Below are 26,553 nucleotides of genomic sequence, written 5' to 3'. Positions count from 1 at the left end.
AATGGGGATTTTGGGGGTTGATAATTCCTGGGAAAATGGGGATTTTGGGGGGGTTTAATTGGTGGAAAAATGGGAATTTTGGGGGTGGAAATTCCTGGGAAAATGGGGATTTTGGGGGGTGGAAATTGGTGGAAAAATGGGGATTTTGGGGGGTTTAATTGGTGGAAAAATGGGGATTTTGGGGGTGGAAATTCCTGGGAAAATTGGGATTTTTGGGGGGTTTAATTGGTGGAAAAATGGGGATTTTGGGGGTTTTAATTCCTGGGAAAATTGGAATTTGGGGGGGCTTTAATTGGTGGAAAAATGGGAATTTTGGGGTTGATAATTCCTGGGAAAATGGGGATTTTGGGGGGGTTTAATTGGTGGAAAAATGGGGATTTTGGGGGTGGAAATTCCTGGGAAAATTGGAATTTTTGGGGGGGTTTAATTAGTGGGAAAATGGGGATTTTTGGGGGGGTTTAATTGGTGGAAAAATGGGAATTTTTGGGGGGGTTTAATTCCTGGGAAAATGGGAATTTTTGGGGGGGTTTAATTGGTGGAAAAATGGGGATTTTGGGGGGGTTTAATTGGTGGGAAAATGGGAATTTTTGGGGGGGATTAATTCCTGGGAAAATGGGGATTTTAGGGGGGTTTAATTGGTGGAAAAATGGGGATTTTGGGGGGGTTTAATTCCTGGGAAAATGGGGAATTTTGGGGGGTTTTAATTCCTGGAAAAATTGGAATTTTGGGGTTGATAATTCCTGGAAAAATGGGATTTTTGAGGGGGTTTAATTGGTGGGAAAATGGGGATTGTGAGTCCTTTAATTCCTGGGAAAATGGGAATTTTTGGGGTTGACAATTCCTGGGAAAATGGGAATTTTGGGGGGGTTTAATTGGTGGAAAAATGGGGATTTTTGGGGGGTTTAATTCCTGGAAAAATTGGAATTTTGGGGGTTGATAATTCCTGGGAAAAATGGGACTTTTGGGGGGGTTTAATTCCTGGAAAATTTTGGATTTGGAGTCTTTAAATTCCTGGGAAAATGGGATTTTGGGGGGGTTTAGTTGGTGGAAAATGGGGATTTTGGGGGGTTTAATTCCTGGGAAAATGGGGATTGTGAGTCCTTAAATTCCTGGAAAAATTGGAATTTTGGGGTTGATAATTCCTGGAAAAATGGGATTTTTGGGGGTTGATAATTCCTGGGAAAATGGGAATTTTTAGGGGTTTTAATTCCTGGAAAAATGGGAACGGAATTGGGGATGGGAGTCCTTAAATCCCTGGAATTTTTCGGGGCTGGAATTTTTTGGGGTTGGAATTTTTTGGGGCTGGAATTTTTTGGGGCTGGAATTTTTTGGGGTTGGAATTTTTCGGGGCTGGAATTTTTTGGGGCTGGAATTTTTTGGGGTTAGAAATTTTTTTTTTTTATTTTTTTTTTTTTTGGGATTTTCCAGGATCCCGGAGGGGGCGATGGATCCGTGGGAGGAGGAGGAAGAGGAGGAGGAGGAGGAGGAGGAGCCGGAGCCGGAGGTGATTTTCGGGGATGAGGGGGAGGAAGATCCCTACGATCCCAACGGGATCCAGGGTAAGTTCGGGAAGAATCCTTGGGAAAAGCCGGAAAAAAATCCCAGAAATCCCAGAAATCCCAAAAATCCCAAAAATCCCGACTGAAATTGGCTTTGAAATCCCCTGGGAATCCCAAAATTTTCCCATTTATGGATTGATCCCGATTTTTTCCCCCTCATTCCCTCTCCCAAAAATCCCATTCCCATGGGGAAAATCGGGATAAATCCCATGGGGAAAATCGGGATCGATCCCATTCACGGGGAATTGATGGAATTCTGTGGGAATGGGAATTTTTTTTTTGGGGATGGGGATTGAGGGGGGGAAAAATTGGGATGGATCCCTTCATTCCCATCCCTGCTGAAATCCCATGGGAAGTGAGGAAAATTCCATAAAAAATGGGAAACTCCACAGGAAATTGGGAAAATGCCATAAAAAATGGGAAAATCCCACAGGAAATGGGGAAATTCAGGTAAAAAATGGGAAATCCCAAGGGAGATGGGGAAAATCCCATGGGAAATGGGGAAAATTCCATTAAAAATGGGAAATCCCTGTGGGAAATGGGGAAAATTCCATTAAAAATGGGAAAATCCCACAGGAAATGGGGAAAATCCCATAAAAAATGGGAAAATCCTGTGGGAAAGTGGGAAAATTCCATAAAAAATAGGAAATCCTATGGGAAATGGGGGAAAATTCCAGGGGAAATGGGAAAATTCCATTAAAAATGGGAAAACTCACTGGAAGTGGGGAAAATCCCCTGGGAAATACGGAAAACCCCACCCAAAAAAACCCCAAAAAACCGTGAAAAATTCCACAAAAAAAGAAGTGGAGAATTCCACAAAAAAAAAAGTGGAAAATTCCACCAAAAAAAAAGGGGAAAATTCCACAAAAAAAGTGGAAAATTCCACAAAAAAAGTGGAAAATTCCACCAAAAAAAGGGGAAAATTCCACAAAAAAAAAAGTGGAAAATTCCACAAAAAAAAGTGGAAAATTCCACAAAAAAAGGGGAAAATTCCACAAAAAAAGTGGAAAATTCCACAAAAAAAAAAAGTGGAAAATTCCACAAAAAAAGTGGAAAATTCCACAAAAAGAGGGGAAAATTCCACAAAAAAAGTGGAAAATTCCACCAAAAAAAGGGAAAATTCCACCAAAAAAAAGTGGAAAATTCCACAAAAAAAGGGGAAAATTCCACAAAAAAAAAGTGGAAAATTCCACAAAAAAAGTGGAAAATTCCACCAAAAAAAGGGAAAATTCCACCAAAAAAAAAAGTGGAAAATTCCACAAAAAAAAGTGGAAAATTCCACAAAAAAAGGGGAAAATTCCACAAAAAAAGGGAAAAATTCCACAAAAAAAAAAGTGGAGAATTCCACCAAAAAAAAAAGTGGAAAATTCCACAGAAAAAGGGGAAAATTCCACCAAAAAAAAGTGGAAAATTCCACAAAAAAAGTGGAAAATTCCACAAAAAAAGTGGAAAATTCCACAAAAAAAGGGGAAAATTCCACAAAAAAAGGGGAAAATTCCAAAAAAGAGGGGAAAATTCCACAAAAAAAGGGGAAAATTCCACAAAAAAAGGGGAAAATTCCAAAAAAGAGGGGAAAATTCCACAAAAAAAGGGGAAAATTCCACAGAAAAAGTGGAAAATTCCACAAAAATCCAGGAAAACCCCACGGAATTCCCGTTTTTCCCCCCACCCCCAAATCCCAGGAACCCCAGACTCGAACCTTCCCCTTCCGGACGACCCCGAAATCGTGGAATTAGATCCCGGCAGCCTCTTCCCCAACCCCGACCTCTCGGAGCGGGAAACTTTACGTTGGACCGTGGTGCAACAAATCGACCCGGGGACGTCGGGGAAAAGCGGGAAGAGGAGCCCGAAATCCCAAAGTTTCTCCAACTTCAAGAGCATCATCGTCCTCCAGAAGAGCTACGAGTGCTCGGAGTGTGGGAAGAGCTTCAGCTGCTCTTCCCATTTCTCCAAGCACCGCCGGACGCACACGGGGGAAAAACCGTTCCGGTGTTTCCACTGCGGGAAAAGCTTCAACGTCTCCTCCAACCTTTACCGGCACCAGCGCGGCCACGGCGGCGCCGATCCGGCCGCGGAGAAACCCCGCGGTTTTCCTTATCAGTGCCAGGAGTGCGGGAAGAGTTTCCGGCGGAATAAGGAGCTGGCGACTCACCGGCGGCTCCACACCGGCGATTTGCCTTTCCGATGCGGCGATTGCGGGAAAAGCTTTTCCTGGAGTTCCCACTGGCTCCGGCACCGGCGGATTCACACCGGAGAGAAACCCTACGAGTGCCCGGAGTGCGGGAAGAGCTTTTCCAGGAGTTCCCATCTCTACCGGCACCAACGCGGCCACGCCGGGGGTCGCTCCTACATCTGCACCTACTGCGGGAGGAGTTTCGGCAGCATCCTGCACTTCGAGCGGCACCAAGGGACTCACACCGGGGTGAGACCCTACAAATGCTCCCTGTGCCGGAAAAGCTTCGGAGACGCCGCGGCTTTGGTGAAACACCAAGGGATTCACCTCGGGGAAGGCCCTTTCCGCTGCGAGGAATGCGGGAAAGGCTTCGGAGCGCGATCCCAGTACGCCCGGCACCGGCGGGTTTCCCACGGCGGCGCCGGCGAGGAGAAGCCGTATCGGTGCGGGGATTGCGGGAAGAGTTTCTCCTGGAGCTCCCACTGGGAGCGGCACCAGCGGATTCACACCGGGGAGAAACCCTACGAGTGCCCGGAGTGCGGGAAAAGCTTCGGGAGAACTTCCCACCTCTACCGGCACCAGCGGACGCACGCCGGGGGCCGCCCCCACGTCTGCGGGGAGTGCGGGAAGAGTTTTAATTCCACCCTCCACTTCCAGAAGCATCAGAGGGCGCACGGAGCCGGATCCCGGAAAAGCTGCGGAGACTGCGGGAAATCCTTCTCCGATCCGTCGGCCTTGGCCAAGCACCGGAGGATGCACGAGGAAGGGAAAAGAATCGGGAAGTGCGCGGGGGAAGCGCAAAAAATCGGGAAATGCGCGGAGGAATCCCAAAAAATCGGGAAATGTGTGGAGGAATCACAAAAAAGCGGGAAATGCCTGCGAGAATCCCAAAAATTTGGGAAGTGTGTGGCGGAGGAAACCCAAAAAATTGGGAAATGCACGGAGGATTCCCAAAACAGTGGGAAATGTGTGGCAGAATCCCAAAAAATTGGGAAGTGCACGGAGGAATCACAAAAAATAGGGAAATGTGCAGAGGAATCCCAAAAAAGTGGGAAATGGGTAGCAGAATCAAAAAAAATTGAGAAATGTGTGGAGGAATCCCAAAAAATTGGGAAATGTGTGGAGGAATCACAAAAAATTGGGAAATGTGTGACGGAGGAATCCCAAAAAGTTGGGAAATGCCTGCGAGAATCCCAAAAATTTGGGAAATGTACGGAGGAATCCCAAAAAATTGGGAAATGCGCAGAGGAATCCCAAAAAATACAGAAATGTGCGGAGGAATCCCAAAAAAATGGGAAATGCGCAGAGGAATCCCAAAAAATTGGGAAATGCACGGAAGAATCACAAAAAATTGGGAAATGCGCAGAGGAATCCCAAAAAATCGGGAATTGCGCAGAGGAATCCCAAAAAATCGGGAATTGCGCCGTCGATCCGGCAGCGTCCGCCAAAACCCGACGGATCCGCGAGGAATCGTCCCAAAAAACGGGGAAATCCTCGGCCGAATCCCAAAAAATCTGTGGCGAGTGCGGGAAATCCTTCCCGGATCCGTCGGCCTTGGCCAAGCACCGACGGATCCACGATCCCGGCCGGAATTCCGGGATGGGATCCCAGATCCGGCGGCAGCTGCGGAGTCGCGGGAACGAGGAGGAAATGCCGGAGGGGTGAAAGAAAATCTGGGAATTTTTATTTTCCAGCATTCCCGGAATTCCCGGACGTAGTTTTTTTTTGGGTAGGGTAGAGTAGGAAAGTAGGGTAGATATGGAATTAAAAAAAACCTGGAATTTCTGGTTTTTCCGGGAAAAATTGAGTTTTCCTGGGGGAAAAAAAGAAAATTCCTCGGGAAGGAGTCGGAGAAAATCCCGGAATTTTGGGTGGTTTGGATGATCCTGGGTTTTCCGTCGTGGGATTTTTTTTGTTGTTGTTGTTTTTGGCCCCGATCCAGAGGTTTTTTTGAGGTTGGAAAAGCCGGAATTCCGGGCGGTTCTGTAATTTATTGTATTTATTCAACCGGAAAAAAATTCCCGGAATGGGGAATTTGGGGAAAGAAAGGAGGATTTGATCCCAAAAATCCTCTGGGATGGATTTTTTAATTTTTAATTTTTATTTTTTTTTCCTGGATGGAAAAGGATGGGGTGGGAACCAGGCGAGAATTCTGGGGCTTTTCCCGGTGTTTTTGGGGTTTTTTTTTTGGGGATTTTTTGGAATTCTCTTCTTCGTTTGTAATGTGAATAAAAAATAGATTTAGTGAGGAATTCCCGGATTTTTTTCCTTGGATCCGTTCCCCGAAATCGGGGGGTTGGGGGGGGAGGGGAAGCTGGGAATTCTGGGAATAATCCCTTGGAAAATCGGGAATGCTTTGGGGGAATTTTTGGGGGGGGCAAATCCTTGGGAATTTTTTGGGAATTTTTTGCACATCTTGGGAATTTTTTGGGGGAAATCTTTGGGAATTTTTCGGGCATCTCTTGGGAATTTTTGGGGGGAAAATCCTTGGGAATTTTTGGGGGTATTTGAGGAATTTTTTGGGGAAAATCCTTGGGAATTCTTTGGGCATTTGAGGAATTTTTGGGGGGAAATATTTGGGAATTTTTCGGGCATCTCTTGGGAATTTTTGGGGGTGAATCCTTGGAAATTCTTGGGCATTTGAGGAATTTTTGGGGGGGGAAATCCTTGGGAATTCTTTGGGCATCTCTTGGGAATTTTTAGGGGGAAATCTTTGGGAATTTTTTGGGGGCATTTGAGGAATTTTTTGGGGGGAAATATTTGGAAATTTTTCGGGCATCCCTTGGGAATTTTTGGGGGGGAAATCCTTGGGAATTCTTTGGGGCATTTGAGGAATTTTTTGGGGTGAAATCCTTGGGAATTCTTTGAGCATCTCCCGGGAATTCCTGGGGGCGAATCCTCGGGGATGTTTTTTGGAGGGGGAGGGAGGGGGAAGAAGGGGGAGGGGGAAGAGGGAGAGGAGGAAGAGGAGGAAAAAAAGGGGAAGAGGAGGAGGAGGAGGAGGAAGAAGGGGGGAGAGGGAGGAGGAGGAGGAGGAGGAAGAAGGGGGGAGAGGGAGGAGGAGGGATGGGAGGGAGGAGGAGGAGGAAGAGGAGGAGGAAGAGGGGGAGAGGGAGGAGGGAGAAGGAAGAGGAGGAGGGAGAAGGGGAGGGGGGAGGAGGAGGGGGAGGGGGAGGAGGAAGAGGAGGAGGAGGGGGAGGAGGAGGAGGAGGAGGGGGAGGGGGAGGCTCCACTGTATCCGGGTCACGGCGGGAGCCGCCTCCAGCGGGACCGGGAGCGGGAGCGGGATCCGGTCCGGAGCGGGAATCGAACCGGGGCGGGATCGGGATTATCGGGATTATCGGGATTATCGGGATCGGGATCGGGATGGGGATGGGGGGCGGGATCCGGTCCGGGAGCGGGAATCGAACCGCGGCAGGAGCGGGATCGGGATGGGGATGGGGATTCCAACCGGGTCGGGATGGGAATTCCAACCGGGACGAGATGGGGATCGGGATCATCGGGATCGGGATGGGGATCGGGATTCAAACCGGGTCGGGATGGGGAGCGGGATCCAGTCCGGACCGGGATTCGAACAGGGACAGGAGCGGGATCGGGATCATCGGGATCGGGATCCGGTCCGGACCGGGATTCGAACCGGGGCAGGAGAGGGATCGGGATGGGAATTCCAACCGGGTCGGGATTGGGATCGGGATCCAGTCCGGACCGGGATTCGAACCGGAGCAGGAGCGGGATCGGGATGGGGGTTGGGATCGGGATCGGGATCGGGATTCCAACCGGGTCGGGATCGGGATCGGGATCGGGATCGGGATCGGGATTGGATCCAGGACCGGGATTCGAACCAGGGCAGGAGCGGGATCGGGATGAGGATCGGGATCGGAATCGAGATTCAAACGGGATCGGGATTGGGATCCGGTCCGGACCGGGATTCGAACCGGGGCAGGAGCGGGGTTGGGATGGGAATTCCAACCGGGTCGGGATCGGGATCGGGATCGGGATCGGGATCGGGATTGGGATCAGGATCGGGATTGGGATCGGGATCGGGATCAGGATTGGAATTGGGATCGGGATTGGAACTGGAGCGGGATTGGGATCGGGATCAGGATTGGAATCGGGATCGGGATTGGAACTGGAGCGGGATTGGGATCGGGATCGGGATCTGGATCGGGATTGGAATTGGGATCGGGATTGGAACTGGAGCGGGATTGGGATCGGGATCTGGTCCAGACCGGGATTCAAACCAGATCGGGATCGGGGAGACCCCAAATTCCCCCAAATTATCCCAAAATTTTCCCCAAATCCTTCGGGAAATTCCCTCTAAATCCACCCTAAATTTTCCCCCCAAAATGATCCCAAAATTATCCCAGAATTCCCCCAAAATTCCCTCCAAATCCACCCCCAAATCATCCCAGTATTGCCCCAAAATTATCCCCAAATTCCTCCCAAATCTTCCCCAAAATTCCCCCCAAATCATCCCAAAATTATCCCAAAATTCCTCCTCAAATCAACCTAAAATTCCCCAAAAATCCACCCCCAAAAATTTGGGATTGCAGCCCCTGGAAAAGCCCCAAAATTTGGGATTTTTTGGGATCCTAACGGGGATTTTTTGGGATTCTCCTTGCAGGCTCGGATTTGGGATTTGGGGATTTTGGGAGGAATCTCCCAAATTTTGGGGTGAGGATGCAGGAGAATTACGAGAACGTCATTTCCTTGGGTAAGGGGATCCCGAAATTTGGGAATTTTGGGAATTTTTTGGGGAGTTTCCAGGGGAGAATTTAGGGGGAAAAGGGAAATTTTGGTTTTTTTTATTTTTGGGAGCCCCCACAGCAAAATTTGAGGGAATTTTGGGAATTTTCAGGTGTTCCCCAGGGCACAAATTTAAGGGAATTTTGGGAATTTTCAGGTGTTTCCCAGGGGAAAAATTTGAGGGAATTTTGGGAATTTTCGGGTGTTCCCCAGAGGAAAAATTTAAGGGAATTTTGGGAATTTTTAGGTGTTCCCCAGGGGAAAAAATTTAAGGGAATTTTCCCATTTTTTGGCCAAATTCCCAGGGCAAAATTCCAAGAATTTTGAACTTTTGGGACCTCTCAAATTCCAGCTTCGTTTTCCCTGGAACTCTTTTTTTCCCCCAAAAAAATCAAAATTTGCCCGAAGTCCGGGGATTTCCGCCCAAAATGGATCCGGGGTGGGAAAATGGGATGCGGAAATTCCCAGAATTCCCAATTTTTTTCCCTCTGGAAGCCGAGGAAATCGCCATCAGTTGGCCCCGGATCACCGCGTTCGCCGAATCCCACCGGAGACGGGGGCTGGTGTCAGGTGAGTGGGGAAAAATCCCGGAAAATTCGGGATAAATTCCGTAGATTTCGGTTAATTCTTAAAAAATTCTTAATTCTTAATTTTCCCGGAATTTTGAGCGGATTTCCCGGGATTTTGGGGGGGTGGGAATTTCGGGGAATTCGGATTTTAGGGGGAAAAAAATGGATTTTTAGGGGTTTTTGGGAATCCCCCCCAAAATTGACCAAAATCCTTGGAACTTCTGGGAATTTTCCTTCAATTTCACCAAATCCTTGAGGATTTTGGGAATCCTCCCTCAATTTCCACGGATCCTTTGGGATTCTTGGGAATGCTCTTCAAATTTTTGGGGAATTCCATTTAAATTTGACCAAAATATTCAGAATTTTCACCATTTCCCTTTAAATGTGACCAAAATCTTCAGAATTTTCACCGATTCCCACAAAATTTGAGCAAAACCTTTGGGATTTTCAGGAATTCCCTTTAAATTTGACCAAAACCTTGGAATTTTCAGGAATTCCCTTTAAATATGACCAAAATCTTCATAATTTTCACCATTTCCCCTTAAATTTGACCAAAACCTTTGGGATTTTCAGGAATTCCCTTTAAATTTGACCAAAATCTTCAGAATTTTCACCATTTCCCTTTAAATTTGACCAAAACCTTTGGAATTTTTAACATTTCCCCTTAAATTTGACCAAAATCTTCAGAATTTTCACCGATTCCCACAAAATTTGACCAAAATCTTCAGGATTTTCACCGATTCCCACGAAATTTGACCAAAACCTTTGGAATTTTCAGGAATTCCCTTTAAATTTGACCAAAACCTTTGGAATTTTCAGGAATTCCCTTTAAATTTGACGATAATCTTCATAATTTTCACCATTTCCCCTTAAATTTGACCAAAATCTTCATAATTTTCACCATTTCCCTTTAAATTTGACCAAAACCTTTGTAATTTTCACCATTTCCCCTTAAATTTGACCAAAACCTTTGGAATTTTCACCGATCCCCACAAAATTTGACCAAAACCTTTGGAATTTCCAACAACTCAACCCCCAACCCTCCAAATTTCCCCAGAACCTCCCCAAATCCCGTTTTTTTGGGGGTTTTATCCCCGTTTTTCCAGCTACGGAAGCCGAGGGGGACCAGAACCACCCCGAGCCCCCCCCGGCGCCGGCGCCGCCCCCTCCCCCGGGGGGATCCGGTGGTGGGGGAGGGGCGGTGCCGGATCTGCGCCGGCAGCTGGGGCTGATCCTCCAAACGGCCGGGAGGAGCCAGGTGGAGAAAATGCTCCGGGAATTGGTGCGGGAGCAAGGCCAGGCCGGAAAACGCCGGAGCCGGAGGAGGACGGCCAAAGACCAAGGTGGGTTTTGGGGGGTTTTTCCCAAAAAAATTCCCAAAAAAAATGACGGCAGAAGCACCAAAATTAATTTTTTTTTTGAGAATTTTGTGAGATTTTTGGGGAATTTTGGGAATGGCCAAAGACTGGGAGGAGTTTTGGCGTTTTTCACAAAAAATTCCCAAAAAAAACGGCATCGGAGGCACCAAAATTAATTTTTTTTGAGAATTTTGTGATGTTTTTTGGGAATTTTGGGAATAGCCAAAAACTGGGATGAGTTTTGGCGTTTTTCCCAAAAAATTCCCCAAAAAAATGGGTTTTTTGGAGGATTTTGAGGGGTTTTTTGGGAATTTTGGGAATGGCCAAAGACTGGGATGAGTTTTGGTGTTTTTCACAAAAAATTCCCAAAAAAAACGGCATCGGAGGCACCAAAATTAATTTTTTTTTGAGAATTTTTTGAGGTTTTTTGGGAATTTTGGGAAAAACCAAAGACTGGGATGAGTTTTGGTGTTTTTCCCAAAAAAATTCCCAAAAAAACGGCATCGGAGGCGCCAAAATTAATTTTTTTGGAGAATTTTGTGAGATTTTTTTGGAATTTTGGGAAAAACCAAAGACTGAGAGGAGTTTTGGCGTTTTTCCCAAAAAATTCCCCCAAAAAATGGGTTTTTTGGAGGATTTTGTGAGGTTTTTTGGGAATTTTGGGAAAAACCAAAGACTGGGAGGAGTTTTGGTGTTTTCCCCAAAAAATTCCCAAAAAAAACGGCATCGGAGGCGCCAAAATTAATTTTTTTGGTGGATTTTGTGAGGTTTTTTGGGAATTTTGGGAAAAAACAAAGACTGGGAGGAGTTTTTGGTGTTTTTCCCAAAAAATTCCCCAAAAAAAAGGATTTTTTTGGAGGATTTTGTGAGATTTTTGGGAATTTTGGGAATGGCCAAAAACTGGGATGAGTTTTGGTGTTTTTCCTAAAAAATTCCCCCAAAAAATGGGTTTTTTGGAGGATTTTGTGAGATTTTTTGGGAATTTTGGGAAAAACCACAGACTGGGAGGAGTTTTGGTGTTTTTCCCCAAAAATTTCCCAAAAAAAACGGCATCGGAGGCGCCAAAATTAATTTTTTTGGAGAATTTTGTGATGTTTTTTGGGAATTTTGGGAATGGCCAAAAACTGGGATGAGTTTTTGGCGTTTTTCAAAAAAAATTCCCCAAAAAAAAGGATTTTTTTGGAGGATTTTGTGAGATTTTTGGGAATTTTGGGAATGGCCAAAAACTGGGATGAGTTTTGGTGGTTTTCCCCAAAAAAATCCCCAAAAAAATGGCATCGGAGGCACCAAAATTAATTTTTTTTGAGAATTTTGTGAGGTTTTTTTGGAATTTTGGGAAAAACCAAAGACTGGGAGGAGTTTTGGTGTTTTTCCCCAAAAAATTCCCAAAAAAACCAGCATCAGAGGCACCAAAATTAATTTTTTTTGAGAATTTTGTGAGATTTTTGGGGAATTTTGGGAATGGCCAAAAACTGGGATGAGTTTTGGTGTTTTTCCCAAAAAAATCCCCAAAAAAACGGCATCGGAGGCGCCAAAATTAATTTTTTTGGAGAATTTTGTGAGATTTCTTGGGAATTTTGGGAATGGCCAAAAACTGGGAGGAGTTTTGGCGTTTTTCCAAAAAAATTCCCCAAAAAAAAGGATTTTTTTGGAGGATTTTGTGAGATTATTTAGGAATTTTGGGAAAAACCAAAGACTGGGAGGAGTTTTGCTGTTTTTCACAAAAAATTCCCAAAAAAAAATGGCATCAGAGGCGCCAAAAGGGATTTTTTTGGTGGATTTTGTGAGATTTTGGGGAATTTTGGGAATGGCCAAAAACTGGGATGAGTTTTGGTGTTTTTCCCCAAAAAATTCCCCAAAAAAATGGGTTTTTTGGAGGATTTTGTGAGATTTTTGGGGAATTTTGGGAATGGCCAAAGACCGGGATGAGTTTTGGCATTTTTCCCAAAAAATTCCCAAAAAAACCAGCATCAGAGGCGCCAAAAGGGAATTTTTTGGTGGATTTTGTGAGATTTTTGGGAATTTTGGGAAAAACCAAAGACCAGGATGAGTTTTGGTGTTTTTCCCCAAAAAATTCCCCAAAAAAACGGCATCGGAGGCGCCAAAATTAATTTTTTTGGAGGATTTTGTGAGGTTTTTTGGGAATTTTGGGAATGGCCAAAAACTGGGATGAGTTTTGGTGTTTTTCCCCAAAAAATTCCCAAAAAAAACGGCATCGGAGGCACCAAAATTAATTTTTTTTTGAGAATTTTTTGAGGTTTTTTGGGAATTTTGGGAAAAACCAAAGACTGGGAGGAGTTTTGGCGTTTTCCCCAAAAAATTCCCAAAAAAACAGCATCAGAGGCATCCAGGAATTTTTTTTTTGAAGGATTTTGTGGGGTTTTTTGGGAATTTTCCGGGATTTCAGGCGGGGAAGGAGGTTTGGGAGTCAACCAGGTCAGTGTAAACCCAAACCCATGGAATTCCATGGGAAAATCTGGGATGGGATTGGGAATTTTGGGATCAACGGATCCATGGCCAAGGAACCCAAACCCATGGAATTCCATGGGAAAATCTGGGATGGGATTGGTCAACACCGACCCAATCCATGGAATTCCATGGAGAAATTTTGGGTGGGATTGGATTTTTTGGGATGAACGGATCCATGGCCAAGGAACCAAAATCCCTGGAATTCCATGGGAAAATCTGGGATGGGATTGGTCAACACCAACCCAATCCATGGAATTCCATGGAGAAAATTTGGGATGGGATTGGGAATTTTGGGATCAACGGATCCATGGCCAAGGAACCCAAACCCATGGAATTCCATGGGAAAATCTGGGATGGGATTGGTCAACACCGACCCAATCCATGGAATTCCATGGAGAAATTTTGGGTGGGATTGGATTTTTTGGGATGAACGGATCCATGGCCAAGGAACCAAAATCCCTGGAATTCCATGGGAAAATCTGGGATGGGATTGGTCAACACCAACCTAATCCATGGAATTCCATGGAGAAAATCTGGGATGGAATTGGAAATTTTGGGGTCAACGGATCCATGGCCAAGGAACCCAAATCCGTGGAATTCCATGGGAAAATCTGGGATGGGATTGGTCAACACCGACCCAATCCATGGAATTCCATGGAGAAAATTTGGGATGGGATTGGGAATTTTGGGGTCAACGGATCCACGGCCAAGGAACCCAAATCCCTGGAATTCCATGGAGAAATTTTGGGCTGGGATTGGATTTTTTGGGATCGACGGATCCATGGCCAAGGAACCCAAATCCCTGGAATTCCATGGAGAAATCTGGGATGGGATTGGGAATTTTGGGATCAACGGATCCATGGCCAAGGAACCCAAATCCCTGGAATTCCACAGAGAAATTTTGGGTGGGATTGGTCAACACCAACCCAATCCATGGAATTCCATGGGAAAATCTGGGATGGGAATGGAAATTTTGGGATCAACGGATCCACGGCCAAGGAATCCAAATCCATGGAATTCCATGGAGAAATTTGGGATGGGATTGGGAATTTTGGGATCAACGGATCCACGGCCAAGGAATCCAAATCCCTGGAATTCCATGGGAAAATCTGGGATGGGATTGGGAATTTTGGGATCAACGGATCCACGGCCAAGGAATCCAAATCCATGGAATTCCATGGGAAAATCTGGGATGGGATTGGTCAACACCGACCCAATCCATGGAATTCCATGGGAAAATCCAGGCTGGGATTGGGAATTTTGGGGTCAACGGATCCACGGCCAAGGAACCCAAACCCATGGAATTCCATGGGAAAATCTGGGATGGGATTGGTCAACACCGACCCAATCCATGGAATTCCATGGAGAAATTTAGGCTGGGATTGGGAATTTTGGGATCAACGGATCCACGGCCAAGGAACCCAAATCCCTGGAATTCCATGGGAAAATCCAGGCTGGGATTCATCTCCTCCCATCCCTCTCCAGGTGCCGGCGCCGGCAGCGGCCCCGAGGACGATCCGGCCCCTCCGGCAACCCAAGACCCTCCCCAAGCCCCACCCGATCCCGACCTTTCCCTCGGGAAGATCCGGAAAACGCCGGGGCCGTGCTCGGAATGCGGCCAAAGCCCGGCCAAACCCCGGTGCCTCTCTGCGGAGAAGCCGCACCGCTGCGGCGACTGCGGCAAAGGCTTCAGCCGCGGCTCCAACCTGGCGCAGCACCGGCGCATCCACACCGGCGAGCGGCCGCACCGCTGCGGCGACTGCGGCAAGGGATTCATCCAGCGCTCCGACCTGGAGCGCCACCGGCGCGTCCACACCGGCGAGCGGCCGTACCCCTGCGCCGACTGCGGCAAACGCTTCAGCGTCAGCTCCCACCTGGACCGGCACCGCCGAACCCACGCCGGCGGGCCGGGGCCGCCGCAGCGAGCCCGGGGGAAGGCGGCTGCGGCGGAGCCGGCGCCCTACGGGTGCTCGGATTGCGGGAAGAGCTTCGGGCAGCGCTCGGCGCTGGCGAAGCACCGGAAAACGCACGCGGGCGAGCGGCCGCACCGCTGCGGCGACTGCGGCAAGAGCTTCAGCCGCGGCTCCAACCTGACGCAGCACCGGCGCATCCACACCGGCGAGCGCCCCTTCGCCTGCGGCCACTGCGGGAAAGGATTCATCCAACGCTCCGACCTGGAGCGCCACCGGCGCGTCCACACCGGCGAGCGGCCGTACTCCTGTGCCGACTGCGGGAAAAGTTTCAGCGTCAGCTCCCACCTGGACCGGCACCGGAAAATCCACGCGGCCGAACGCGCGTCCTACCGGTGTCCGGAGCACCTGGCCGGGTTTTTGGCGGCTCAGTGCAACGGGAGGCTCTTCCAGTGCGGGCAGTGCGGGCGGTGTTTCGGTCAGGGCGCGGCGTTGTTGAAGCATCAACGCGCTCACGGCGGCGGCGCCGGCGGCGACGCGGCGCCGGTGGCGGTGAAGGTGGAGAAATGCCTGGATTGCGGGAACGGCCTGGGTTTGTGCCAGGATTGCGGGAGGGAAGCGGGAGCGGCGCCGGAGAAGCCGCACGAGTGCCAGGAGTGCGGGAAAAGCTTCGGGCAGCGCTCGGCGTTGGTGAAACACCGGCGGATTCACACCGGGGAGAAACCCTACAAATGCCAGGATTGTCCCAAAGGCTTCATCCAAAAATCCGACCTCACCATCCACCGCCGGATGCACACGGGGGAAAAACCCTACAAGTGCCAGGAGTGCGGGAAATGTTTCAGCGTCTCCTCCAACCTCTTGACCCACCAGCGAACCCACCTGGGGGAAAAACCCTTCCAGTGCTCGGAGTGCGGGAAAAGCTTCATCCAACGCTCCGAGCTCACCATCCATCGCCGCGTCCACACCGGAGAGAAACCCTACAAGTGTCCGGAGTGCGGGAAATGCTTCAGCCGCAGCTCCCACCTCAACCGGCACCAGCGCACCCACGCCGGCGACAAGGCCGGACGCGCCAAAGCCGCCGCGGTTTCGGCGGCTTCGTCTTCTTCGTCTTCGTCGGCGTCTTCGTCGTCCTCGCGGGCGGTTCCGGCTCCGGCGGTTCCCGGGGGTTTGGCTTTCCCGGCGTTCCCGGGCTCCTCGGCCGTGCCGGCGGCGTTGGAGCTGCCCTGGGCGTTGGCGTTGCCGGGCCGGGCGTTCCCGGGTTTTCCGGCGGGTTCGGTGGGTAATTAGTGGAGGGGTTAATTGGGGTGGGTGGTAATTAGGGTTGGGTTTGGTCGTTAATTAAGTGGGGGGATGGGGGCTTCCCAGCGTTCCGTGGTTCCCGGCGTTCCCAGTGCTCCCAGTGCCCAACTGGGATCAAAGATCCAACGTTGGGATTGGTCCCAACTCGTTCCCATGGCTAATTAACAATCTCTAATTAATCAGGGGTGAATCCGTTCATTAATTCATTCATTAAGTGAGGAATTCCCATCATTCCATGATTCCCGCCATTCCCAGTGCTCCCAGTGCCCAACTGGGATTGGTTGACCCCAAGACTCAATGTTGGGATTGGTCCCAATTAATTCCCATAACTAATTAACAATCTCTAATTAATCAGGGGTGAATCCATTCATTAATTCATTAATTAAGTGAGGAATTCCCATCATTCCATGGTTCCCAGCATTCCCAGTGCTCCCAGTGCCCAACTGGGATTGCCCAACCCAACACTGGGGGCTCTTCCCAACCCTCCAAAAATTCTTCAATTTGGGGAAAAAAAAACCCAAAAAATTTGGGAAAACCCAGCGGAAATTTGGGAAAAACACTGAAATCTGGGAAACCAGCCCAAAATTGGGGAAAAAATTCAAAATTCCAGGGAATAAACCTGGAAAGTTGGGAAAAAATGGAAAAAATTCCAGGAAAAGCCTTGGAATTTGAGTAAAAACCTGAAAGTTTGGGGGAAAAAATTGGGAAAATTTGTGGGAAAATTAGAATTTAGGGGAAAACATAAAAATTTGGGAAAAAAATTCCCAAGTTTGGGTCTCGAATGCCACCGAATGTGAGTTTAGGAGGAAAAACCGGATTTTCCTTTGGATTTTCCAGGTTTTTCCCAAAAAACGGGAGCGGACTCGAGCTTTTTTTAACTTTTTTTGTTTTTTGGGTTTTTTTTAAGGAAATAATGGAATTTTTTTGGTTTTTTGTTACTTTTGTGACTTTGTATTTTCCGTGTCGGGTCAATAAAAATCCGACTTGGGCTGAAAATGCCAAAAAATTGGGATTTTTCCATTTTTTTTTTCTCCTCCCCCCAAAAATTTTAGGGATTGAATTCCCAAAAAATTGGGAATTTCCGTCGTTTTCCTCCCCTCGTTCTGACCACGGGAAACTCTCAATAAAGACACGACGCCCCTTAATTAATTCAGCTGATGAATTTCATTAATTAAAAACGTTAAATACCCCGCCAAAATTTAATGAAAGTCAATCATTCGGAGGTAATTAATAAATATTTAATAAATATTCATAAATAAATAATAAATAACAAATAAATAGCAAAGACGTATTAATAAATAAATAGTTAACAAATAATAATTATTAAATAATTATTAAATAATTATTAAATAATTAATTCATAAACTCAGCACCCACCGGCGCTGAAGCTGAGGTAGAGGTGACGTCGTTAATTAAGCCTCGTTAACGAGGCCGCCCTGACCACGCCCCTTCCCAGTGCTCCCAGTGCCAAACTGGGATCGACCAACTTCCAAAACCCGACTTTGGGTTTGTTCCCACCTCAACTGGAGGCTAATTAATGAGCCGGTCATTAATTAAGAAGGTAATTAACCAGCTAATTAATGAAGGGATGGGAAAATCCATGGCTCCACCCCTTTCCCAGTGCTCCCAGTGCCAAACTGGGATGGCTCAGCTTCCGAATCCCAACGTCGGTGTCTCCTTCCGACCCGGAGCTCTTCGACCTTAATTAATTAAGGTTAATTAAGCCAGGATGAGAGGGGGATGCCAGTCCTGGGTGCCATCGGGGGGTGACAAAGGAGGTGACACCCACAGAGAGGGGCAGGAGCCACCCACGGGCGCCACCGGCGTCGTCCCATTGGATATCCCGGCGTTCCCGGCGGGAATTTGGGGCTCCTCTGGAATTGGGGGGGTCCTGGGTGTCCCCAGAGGGGTCTTGGTGACATCGGTGACATCGGTGACGCCGACGTCCCCCGGCGCGTTGTAGATTTGGGTGCCCACCACGGCCAAGAGCAGCACCAGGAGTCGTTTGGCAGCGCTGGGTTCTTCGGAGGGGAGGGGGCGACGCACCTGGAGGGGTTAAAAAAAACCCAAAACATTAAAGGGGAGGGGTCAGGGCTCAGCCGGATGAGGGAATTCCCGGGAATTCCGGAAAAATTCCCGATGGGAAAAGTGGTCTGAGGTGGGATTAGAGGATGGGTTAAGGTGGGTTGGGGAACCCATCCAAGGCGTGACCCTGCCTGATCCTGCTTAGCTTCCCAAACGGGTCGGAGGAATTAACCAACCCTGAGGTAAAAAAAATCCCATTTTAGGGTAAATAATTCCCATTTTGGGATAGAATTCCTACTGGTTTCAGGTAAATAAATCCCCAATCAGGGGATTTTTGGGGAAAAAAGTCCCTTTTTGGGGTAAATTGTCCCCTAGTCAGGTTGGGGAACCCATCCGAGGCGTGACCCTGCCTGATCCTGCTTAGCTTCCCAAACGGGTTGGGGGATTTAACCCACCCTGATGTAAAAAATTCCCATTTTAGGGTAAATAATTCCCATTTTAGGGTAAATAATTCCCATTCTGGGATAAAATTCCCTCTGGTTTTGGATAAATAAATCTCAATCAGGGGATTTTTGGGGAAAAAAGTCCCTTTTTGGGGTAAATATTCCCTACTCGGGTTGGGGAACCCATCCGAGGAGTGACCCTGCCTGATCCTGCTTAGCTTCCCAAACGGCTTGGGGGATTTAACCCCCCCTGGGGTAAAAAATTCCCATTTTGGGGTAAATAATTCCCATTCTGGGATAAAATTCCCTCTGGTTTCAGGTAAAGAAATCCCCAATTGATGGATTTTTGGGGGAAAAAGTTCCTTTTTGGGGTAAATTGTCCCCTAGTTGGGTTGGGGAACCCATCCGAGGCGTGACCCTCCCCGATCCTGCTTAGCTTCCCAAACGGGTCGGAGGAATTAACCAACCCTGTGGTAAAAAATTCCCATTTTAGGGTAAATAATTCCCATTCTGGGATAAAATTCCCTCTGGTTTTGGATAAATAAATCTCAATCAGGGGATTTTTGGGGAAAAAAGTCCCTTTTTGGGGTAAATTGTCCCCTAGTCAGGTTGGGGAACCCATCCGAGGCGTGACCCTGCCTGATCCTGCTTAGCTTCCCAAACGGGCTGGGGGATTTAACCCCCCCTGGGGTAAAAAATTCCCATTTTGGGGTAAATAATTCCCATTCTGGGATAAAATTCCCTGGTTTTGGGTCAATAAATCCCATCCTGGAGCAAAAATCTCCGAGGGGAGGGCCCCAAATCCAACCCCGAGGGCTCCAGGAAGGGCTGAGTCAGAGCGGAGGGGGTGGAAGTGACTCAGTCTCCCCCACACCTCCGGGAAATGAGGCTCATTAAGGATTCCGGCCCTGGAATTCCGGGAATTTGGGATTTGGGAAGGATTTAGGGGGATCTGGAAAAGGTTTGGGGGGTATTTGGGGTTTATAGAGGGGTGTACGGGAGGGTACAGGGGGATTTGAGGGCATTTGGGGTGAGTTTAGGGGGGATTTAGGGCGAATTTGGGGAAGTTTAGGGCGAATTTGGGAACTTTAGAACGAATTTAAGGACGTTTAGGGCGAGTTTGGGAACTTTAGAACGAATTTAGGGAAGTTTAGGGCGAGTTTGGGAACTTTAGATCGAATTTAGGGACTTTTAGGGCGAGTTTGGAGCAGTTCAGGAGGAATTTGGAGTTTAGGGCGCGTTTAGAGGGGTTTAGGACAAATTCCGGCAAGTTTAGGGCGAATTTGCAGGAGATTTAGGGCAAAATTAAGGCTTTTAGGGCCACTTGGGGGAGAATCTGGGCGAGTTTGGGCAGTTTAGGGCGAATTGGGGAAGTTTGGGGCAAATTTTCCAAGTTTCGGTCGAATTTAAGCGAGTTCAGGGGGGTTTAGGGAACTTCTGAGTTCTATAGGGGACGTGAAAGATTTAAGGTGACCCAAACGACCCCAAAAGCTGCAAATTCAGGGTAAAACCCCCTAAAAAAAACCCCAAAAAATCCCTTTTCATACTCACAGCGGGCGGATAAAGAACGCGGCGATGCCGTCGCCGAGGCCTGGAAGGGCCGGGGCGAGCCGGGAGGGGTTCGAAGGTGAAGTGACGAGGTGGGGACGGTGCCACCCCTTTGGGGACACCCTCGGGATGTCCCCAAAACCTCCCCGGACACGCGGCCGTGGCCGCAGCCGCCGCCACCATCGACATCGTCACAGGAAACGCCGGGATTCGAACCCGCGGCCTCAGGGTTATAAAGGGAAGGGGAAGCCACGCCCACGCAGCGATTTGATTGGTGGATGGGACGTGGTTTATTGAGGAGGCCACGCCCACGCAGCGATTTGATTGGTGGATGGGACGTGGCTTATTGAGGAGGCCACGCCCACTCAGGGCGGGGATTTGGGGGAAATTCCCGAATTCTGAGTCACGGGAGGGAATTTTGCGTCATTCCCGTAAAAAAAAGATGATAAAAAAAAATCGGGATGGGCGGGGGAAAAAACCGGGAATTTTTTGGAGGGGGAAGGGGAATTTTTGGGGGGGGGAAAGAGGGAATTTTAGAGGGAAAAAAGGAATTTTTGGGGGAGGAAAGAGGGGATTTTTGGAGGGAAAAAAGGGAATTTCTTGAAGGGAAAAAGGAAATTTTGGAGGGGGAAAAAGGGAAATTTTTTTAGGGGGAAAAGGGAATTTTAGGGAGAAAAAGGGAAATTTTCTGGGGAAAAAAGGGAATTTTTGGAGGGAAAAAACTGAATTTTTGGAGGGGGAAAAGGGAATTTTTTGAAGGGAAAAGGGAATTTTTGGAAGAAAAATGAGGGAATTTTTAGTGGGGGAAAAAGGCAACTTTTGAAGGGAAAAAAAGGGAAATTTTTGGGGGGGAAAAAGGGAATTTTTGGAGGAGGAAAAGGGAATTTTTTGAGGGAAAAAACCGGGAATTTTGGAGGGGAAAAGAGGGAATTTTGGAGGGGAAAAAGGGAATTTTTTGGGGGGGGAAAGGGAATTTTTGGAGGGGGAAAAAGGGAAATTTTTTTAGGGGGAAAAGAGGGAATTTTAGGGAGAAAAAGGGAATTTTTTGGGGGAAAAAAGGGAATTTTGGGGAAGGAGGAGCTCCCAGTATTCCCAGTATTCCCAGTAACGAAGGAATTCATTTCAAATTCATTTAAATCCAAATCTTTATTAAAATTTCTTTCAAGGCCTCGAAACGAGGGAATTTTATTGGAATTAAAGCTCAAAAAATATTCCCAAAAAACCGAAAGAAAAAACCAAAAAAAATTCCCAAAAATTCCCTTAAAAAAGCTCCAGAAATCCCTAAAAATCCTCCCCCAAAATTCCCGGGATTTTCCAGTTTTGGCTCCGTTTTTTTTTCTCCCTGGATTTTGTCCCTCGGTGGCCTCGACCTGGGAGGGGATGAGAGACCCCAAAATTCCCGAAATTCATCCCAAAATTCCCCAAATTCTCCTCAAAATCCTTCAAATTCCACCCAAAAATCTTCAAATCCCTGAAATTTTCCCTAAATCCCTCAAAATCTCCCAAAAATTCCATCCCAAATCCACCAAAAATCCCTGGAATTCCTCCCAAAAATCTCAGAATTTCCCTGGAGTTCCCAAGATTTCATCCCAAAATCCCCCAAATCCCCAAGATTTCATCCCAAAATTCCAGGATTTTCCCTCCCCAAATCCCCATTTCCATCGGGAATTCCCAAATTCCCGGATTTTCCCAACCCGGTTCCCTCTGTCGGGCGCCGTTCCCGGGTTCGTTCCCGTCGGAATTCCGGGAATTCCCCAAATTTCGGGATTTGGTCCCAATTTTCTGCCTCCGGTTCTTACGTGGGGGGGCCACGGGAGACCCTCACGCCTTTGTGGGAGGAATTCCCAAAAAAACTCCGGGAATTTTGGGAATTTGGGGCTCCAGGTGGTTTTCTCCCAAATTTCCAGGGTTTTTTTTCCTTAAATTCCGGATTTTTTTCCCCAAATTCCAGGATTTTTGCCCCAAAATTCCACCATATTCCTCCAAAATGTCAGGATTTCCCCCAAAATCCAGGGATTTTTCCCTAAATCCAAAAGTTTTCCCTAAATCCCGGATTTTTTCCCCCAAATTCCAGGATTTCTCCCCCAAATCCAGAAGTTTTCCCTAAATCCCGGATTTTTCCCCCAAAATTCCAGGATTTTTCCCCTAAATCCAGGGATTTTTCCCCAAATTCCAGCATTTTTTTCCCGCCTTACCTGAGCTCTGATCCGGAGCCTTCGTCCATAGGGATTTTCCATAGAGGAATATGGGATTTTCCATAGGGGATTTGGGATTTTCCATAGGGAATTCGGGATTTTCCATAGGGGAATTTGGGGATATTTAAAGGGAATTTGGGATTTTCCATAGGGGATTTGGGATTTTCCATAGGGGATTTGGGATTTTCCATAGGGGGATTTGGGATTTTCCATAAGGGAATTTGGATTTTCCATAGGGAATTCGGGATTTTCCATAGGGGATTTGGGATTTTCCATAGGGGAATTTGGGATTTTCTATAGGGGATTCAGGAGCTCCTGTCCCTATAGGATGTGTAGGATTCCCTGTAGGATTCCCTATAGGATGAGTCCCCTATGGGATTATTCCCCTATAGAATGTGTAGGGTTTCCTAGAGGATTCCCTATTGCATGAGTCCCCTATAGGATCATTCCCCTATAGAATGTGTAAGGTTCCCCTATAGGACGAGTCCCCTATAGAGTGAGTCCCCTATAGGATCATTCCCCTATAGAACGTGTAGGGTTCCCCTATAGGACGAGTCCCCTACAGGATGAGGCCCCTATAGGAGAGTTCCCCTACAGAACATGCAGGGTTCCCCTATAGAATCATTCCCCTACAGGATCATTCCCCTATAGAATGTGCAGGGTTCCCCTATAAGATCATTCCCCTATAGAATGTGTAAGGTTCCCCTATAGAATGAGTCCCCCATAGGATGAGTCCCCTATAGAATGAGTCCCCCATAGGGTGAGTCCCCTATAGAATGAGTCCCCTATAGGGTGAGTCCCCTATAGGGTGTGTAGGGGCCGGCGTGTGCCGGGGCTGTGTCCGGCTGCCCCGGCCGTAGGTGACCCCGGCCTTGCTGTGCCCTATAGGCGCCCTATAGGGGGCGGCGCACGGGACAGCGCCCCCCGCTGGGCTGCAGGGCCCTATGGATCCCCTATGGATCTCCTCTGGATCCCCCTATGGATCACCCACAAATCCCCTATGGAATCCCCTTATGGATCCCCTATAGATCCCCCATTAAACCCTAATAGATCCCCCATAGATCCCCCATGGGGTCCCTATGGAACCCCCATGGATCCCCCCATGGATTCCCTATAGATCCCCCCATGGATTCCCTATAGATCCTCCCATGGATCCCCTATAGATCCCCCCATGGATCCCCTATAGATCCCACCATGGATCCCCTATAGATCCCACCATGGATCCCCTATAGATCCCCCCATGGATTCCCTATAGATCCTCCCATGGATCCCCTATAGATCCCCCCATGGATCCCCTATAGATCCCACCATGGATCCCCTATAGATCCCACCATGGATCCCCTATAGAATCCCTCCCCCCGCAAAAAAAGGAGCCCAGGGAGGGGCTGGGCGGCACCTACAGAGCCCCTATAGAACCCCCAATGTCCCCTATAGGACCCCAAACCCCCCCTTGCAGAGCCCCTATAGAACCCCCAGTGTCCCCTATAGGACCCCAACCCCCCCCCCCAGCCCTATAGCCCCTCCCCAAACCCCCCTATAGACCCCATAAAGCCCCTCAGACCCCTCCATAGGTCCCGTATAGGTCCCCCAAACCCCCCTATAGACCCCATAAGGGCCTTCAAACCCCCTCCCAAACCCCTCCAAATGTCCCCTATAGGACCCAAAGTCCCCTATAGCCCCCATAGGTCCCCCAAACCCCCCCATAAAAGGTCAAGACACGCCCCCCGAAATCCCCTATAGACCCCCAGACCTCCCCTCCCCCCCCCTTCCATAGGTCCCATATAGGGCCCAAATCTCCCCCCCTCCCCCCCCCCAGCCCGAAGCCCCCTATAGCCCCCATAGGTTTCGGATATCCCCAGAAACCACTCCGGATATCCCCCAAATCGCCCCTATAGATTCCCCTATAGGTCCGTCCGTCCCCCCTCCCCCCACCTTCCATAGGTGCCCCTCCCCCAAAAAAATTCCATAGGTTTCGGATATCCCCAGAAACCACTCCGGATATTCCCGATTTCCCCCCCAAACCACCCCTATAGATCCCCTATAGGTCCCCTAGACCCCATCCAGCCCCCCTTTAACCCGCCCCTACACCATCCATACGTCCCGAAAACCCCTTTAACCACCCCCCTCAAATATCCCCTATATCCCCCCCCCACCACACCCCGCCCTTCTTTACCCCCCTCAAACCCCTTTAAATCCCCTCCGGACCCTTTTTAGAAGCCCCCAGACCCATTTTGAGCCCTCCAGACCCCCCAAATCGCCCCTATAGAGCCCCTATAGCCTCCATACGTCCCCCGCCCGCTCGCCCTCAGCCGCCTCTGTCATGGCGGCCGCCACCTCCCCCTCACGACAGCGAGGCCACGCCCCCCGCGCGACGAGGCCGCCGATTGGCTGCTTCTCCCCCAGCGACAGCGCTGATTGGTTGCCTCTCTTTCACCGCCAGCGCTGATTGGTTGAGAGGGGCGGAAGGCGGGGTTTAGCGCTGAGGGAGAGCGGGCGTGGTTTTGGCGGGAAGGAGGGGTGATGGCGGATGATTGACGTGCGTATTATAATTAGGGGGCGTGGTTATGCAAATGAAGGGGCGGGGTTTGATATTAGGGATAACGGCGGGAATTGTCCCAAAAATTGGGGAATTTTCCCTAAAAATTCCCTAAAAATGGGGGGAAAACGGGAATTGATCCCAAATAAAGGGGAAATAGGGGAGAAACCGCTAATAATTAATAATTGAGGCGGGAATAATCGCTAATAATCGCAAATTATTGGGGGTAATAATCGTTAATAACAGCTAATAATGGGGTAATAATCGCTAATAATGGGGATAAATGAGGGAAAAATTGGAATAATCCCAAATAAAGGGTGGGCAAGGGAGAAGCCGCCAATTGGGTAATTATAAGGGTTAATAATGGCTAATAATTGGGGTAATATCGACTAATAATGGGGTAAAACCACCTAATAATGGAGAAATAATCAGTAATAATAGGGAAATAACGGCTATGAATAGGTAAAATAATTAATAATGGGGAAATAACCGCTAATACTGGGAAATAATGAGTAATAATTGGAGAGTAGTGATTAATAATGGGAAATAATTGCTAATAATCAGAAAATAATTAGTAATAATGGAAAATAATTGCTAATAATGGAAAATAATGACGAATAATCGGGAAATAACCGCTAATAATTGGAAATAATTATGAAAAATGGGGAAATAATAGGTAATAATGGGAAATAATGACTAATAATCGGGAAATAACTGCTAATAATAAGAAATAATAATGAATAATCGGGAAATAATAGGTAATTATAGTAAATAATGACGAAAAATCTGGAAATAACCGCTAATAATGGGAAATAATGACGAATAATCGGGAAATAACCACTAATAATGGGAAATAATTGCTAATAATCGGGAAATAATGATTAATAATCGGGAAATTACCGCTAATAATAGGAAATAATGATGAATAATCGGGAAATAACCGCTAATAATGGGAAATAATTGCTAATAATCGGGAAATAATGATGAATAATCGGGAAATAACCGCTAATAATGGGAAATAATGATGGATAACGGGGAAATTATGAGGAAATCGGCCAAAAATCGGGAATTTTTCCCGAAAAAACTTCGGGAATTCGACCCCTCCCCCTCCCCCCTTTTTTTCCAGCTGTTCTCCCAAAAAACAGCTGCGGGGTCACGTGACTTTTCCCAGGGATTCCCAACCCCCTTTTCCCAAATATTTTTAGGATCCGGCTGGGGCGGGGGAGGGGCGGGAGCCCCAGAGAGGGGGGACCCCAAAAATTGGGAATTTTGGGAATGAGGGGGTTAAAAAAAATGGGAATTTTGGAATAAAAAAAAAATTTAATTAATTTTTAAAATTTATTTTTAATTTTTTAAAAAAAAATATTTTTTTTCCCTAAAAATATTCCTTTTTTTTTAGGGAAAAAAGGGGTGAAAAGGCTGAAAAATGGGAATTTTTGGGATAAAAAGTCCTAAAAATGGGAATTTTGGGGTTAAAATGGTCCTAAAAATGGGAATTTTGGGAATAAAAATGGTCATAAAAATGGGAATTTTTGGATAAAAAGTCCTAAAAATGGGAATTTAGGGATAAAAAGTCCTAAAAATGGGATTTTTTGGGATAAAAAAATCCCGAAATGGGAATTTTTGGGATAAAAAGTCCTGAAATGGGAATTTTGGGAATGAAATGGTCTCAAAATGAGAATTTTGGGAATGAAAAAAGTCGTAAAAATGGGAATTTTGGGGT

At 47.6% G+C, this 26,553-nt stretch overlaps 2 protein-coding genes across 2 annotated transcripts; one reads left to right on the top strand and one right to left on the bottom strand.

Annotated features, from left to right (window-relative positions):
- The first annotated feature begins 1,218 nt into the window (after positions 1 to 1,218).
- LOC131588426 (zinc finger protein 850-like) lies at positions 1,219 to 17,161 on the top strand. The gene is made up of 8 exons (XM_058857297.1): positions 1,219 to 1,559; positions 3,242 to 4,780; positions 4,904 to 5,393; positions 6,948 to 7,024; positions 8,357 to 8,446; positions 8,974 to 9,048; positions 10,154 to 10,390; positions 14,360 to 17,161. Exons 1-8 carry the CDS (start codon positions 1,445 to 1,447, stop codon positions 16,069 to 16,071), a joined length of 4,335 nt encoding a protein of 1,444 aa, XP_058713280.1. The 5' UTR covers positions 1,219 to 1,444; the 3' UTR covers positions 16,072 to 17,161.
- A 138-nt stretch (positions 17,162 to 17,299) lies between these two features.
- IER3 (immediate early response 3) lies at positions 17,300 to 20,325 on the bottom strand. The gene is made up of 2 exons (XM_058857588.1): positions 20,103 to 20,325; positions 17,300 to 18,129 (listed from the first exon to the last, which is right to left on the bottom strand). Exons 1-2 carry the CDS (start codon positions 20,286 to 20,288, stop codon positions 17,803 to 17,805), a joined length of 513 nt encoding a protein of 170 aa, XP_058713571.1. The 5' UTR covers positions 20,289 to 20,325; the 3' UTR covers positions 17,300 to 17,802.
- Positions 20,326 to 26,553: the final 6,228 nt, after the last annotated feature.

The sequence above is a fragment of the Poecile atricapillus genome, chromosome 26 (assembly GCF_030490865.1).
Source record: "Poecile atricapillus isolate bPoeAtr1 chromosome 26, bPoeAtr1.hap1, whole genome shotgun sequence".
Classification (NCBI taxonomy): domain Eukaryota; kingdom Metazoa; phylum Chordata; class Aves; order Passeriformes; family Paridae; genus Poecile; species Poecile atricapillus.
This window is presented reverse-complemented; position numbering and strand designations above follow the sequence as displayed.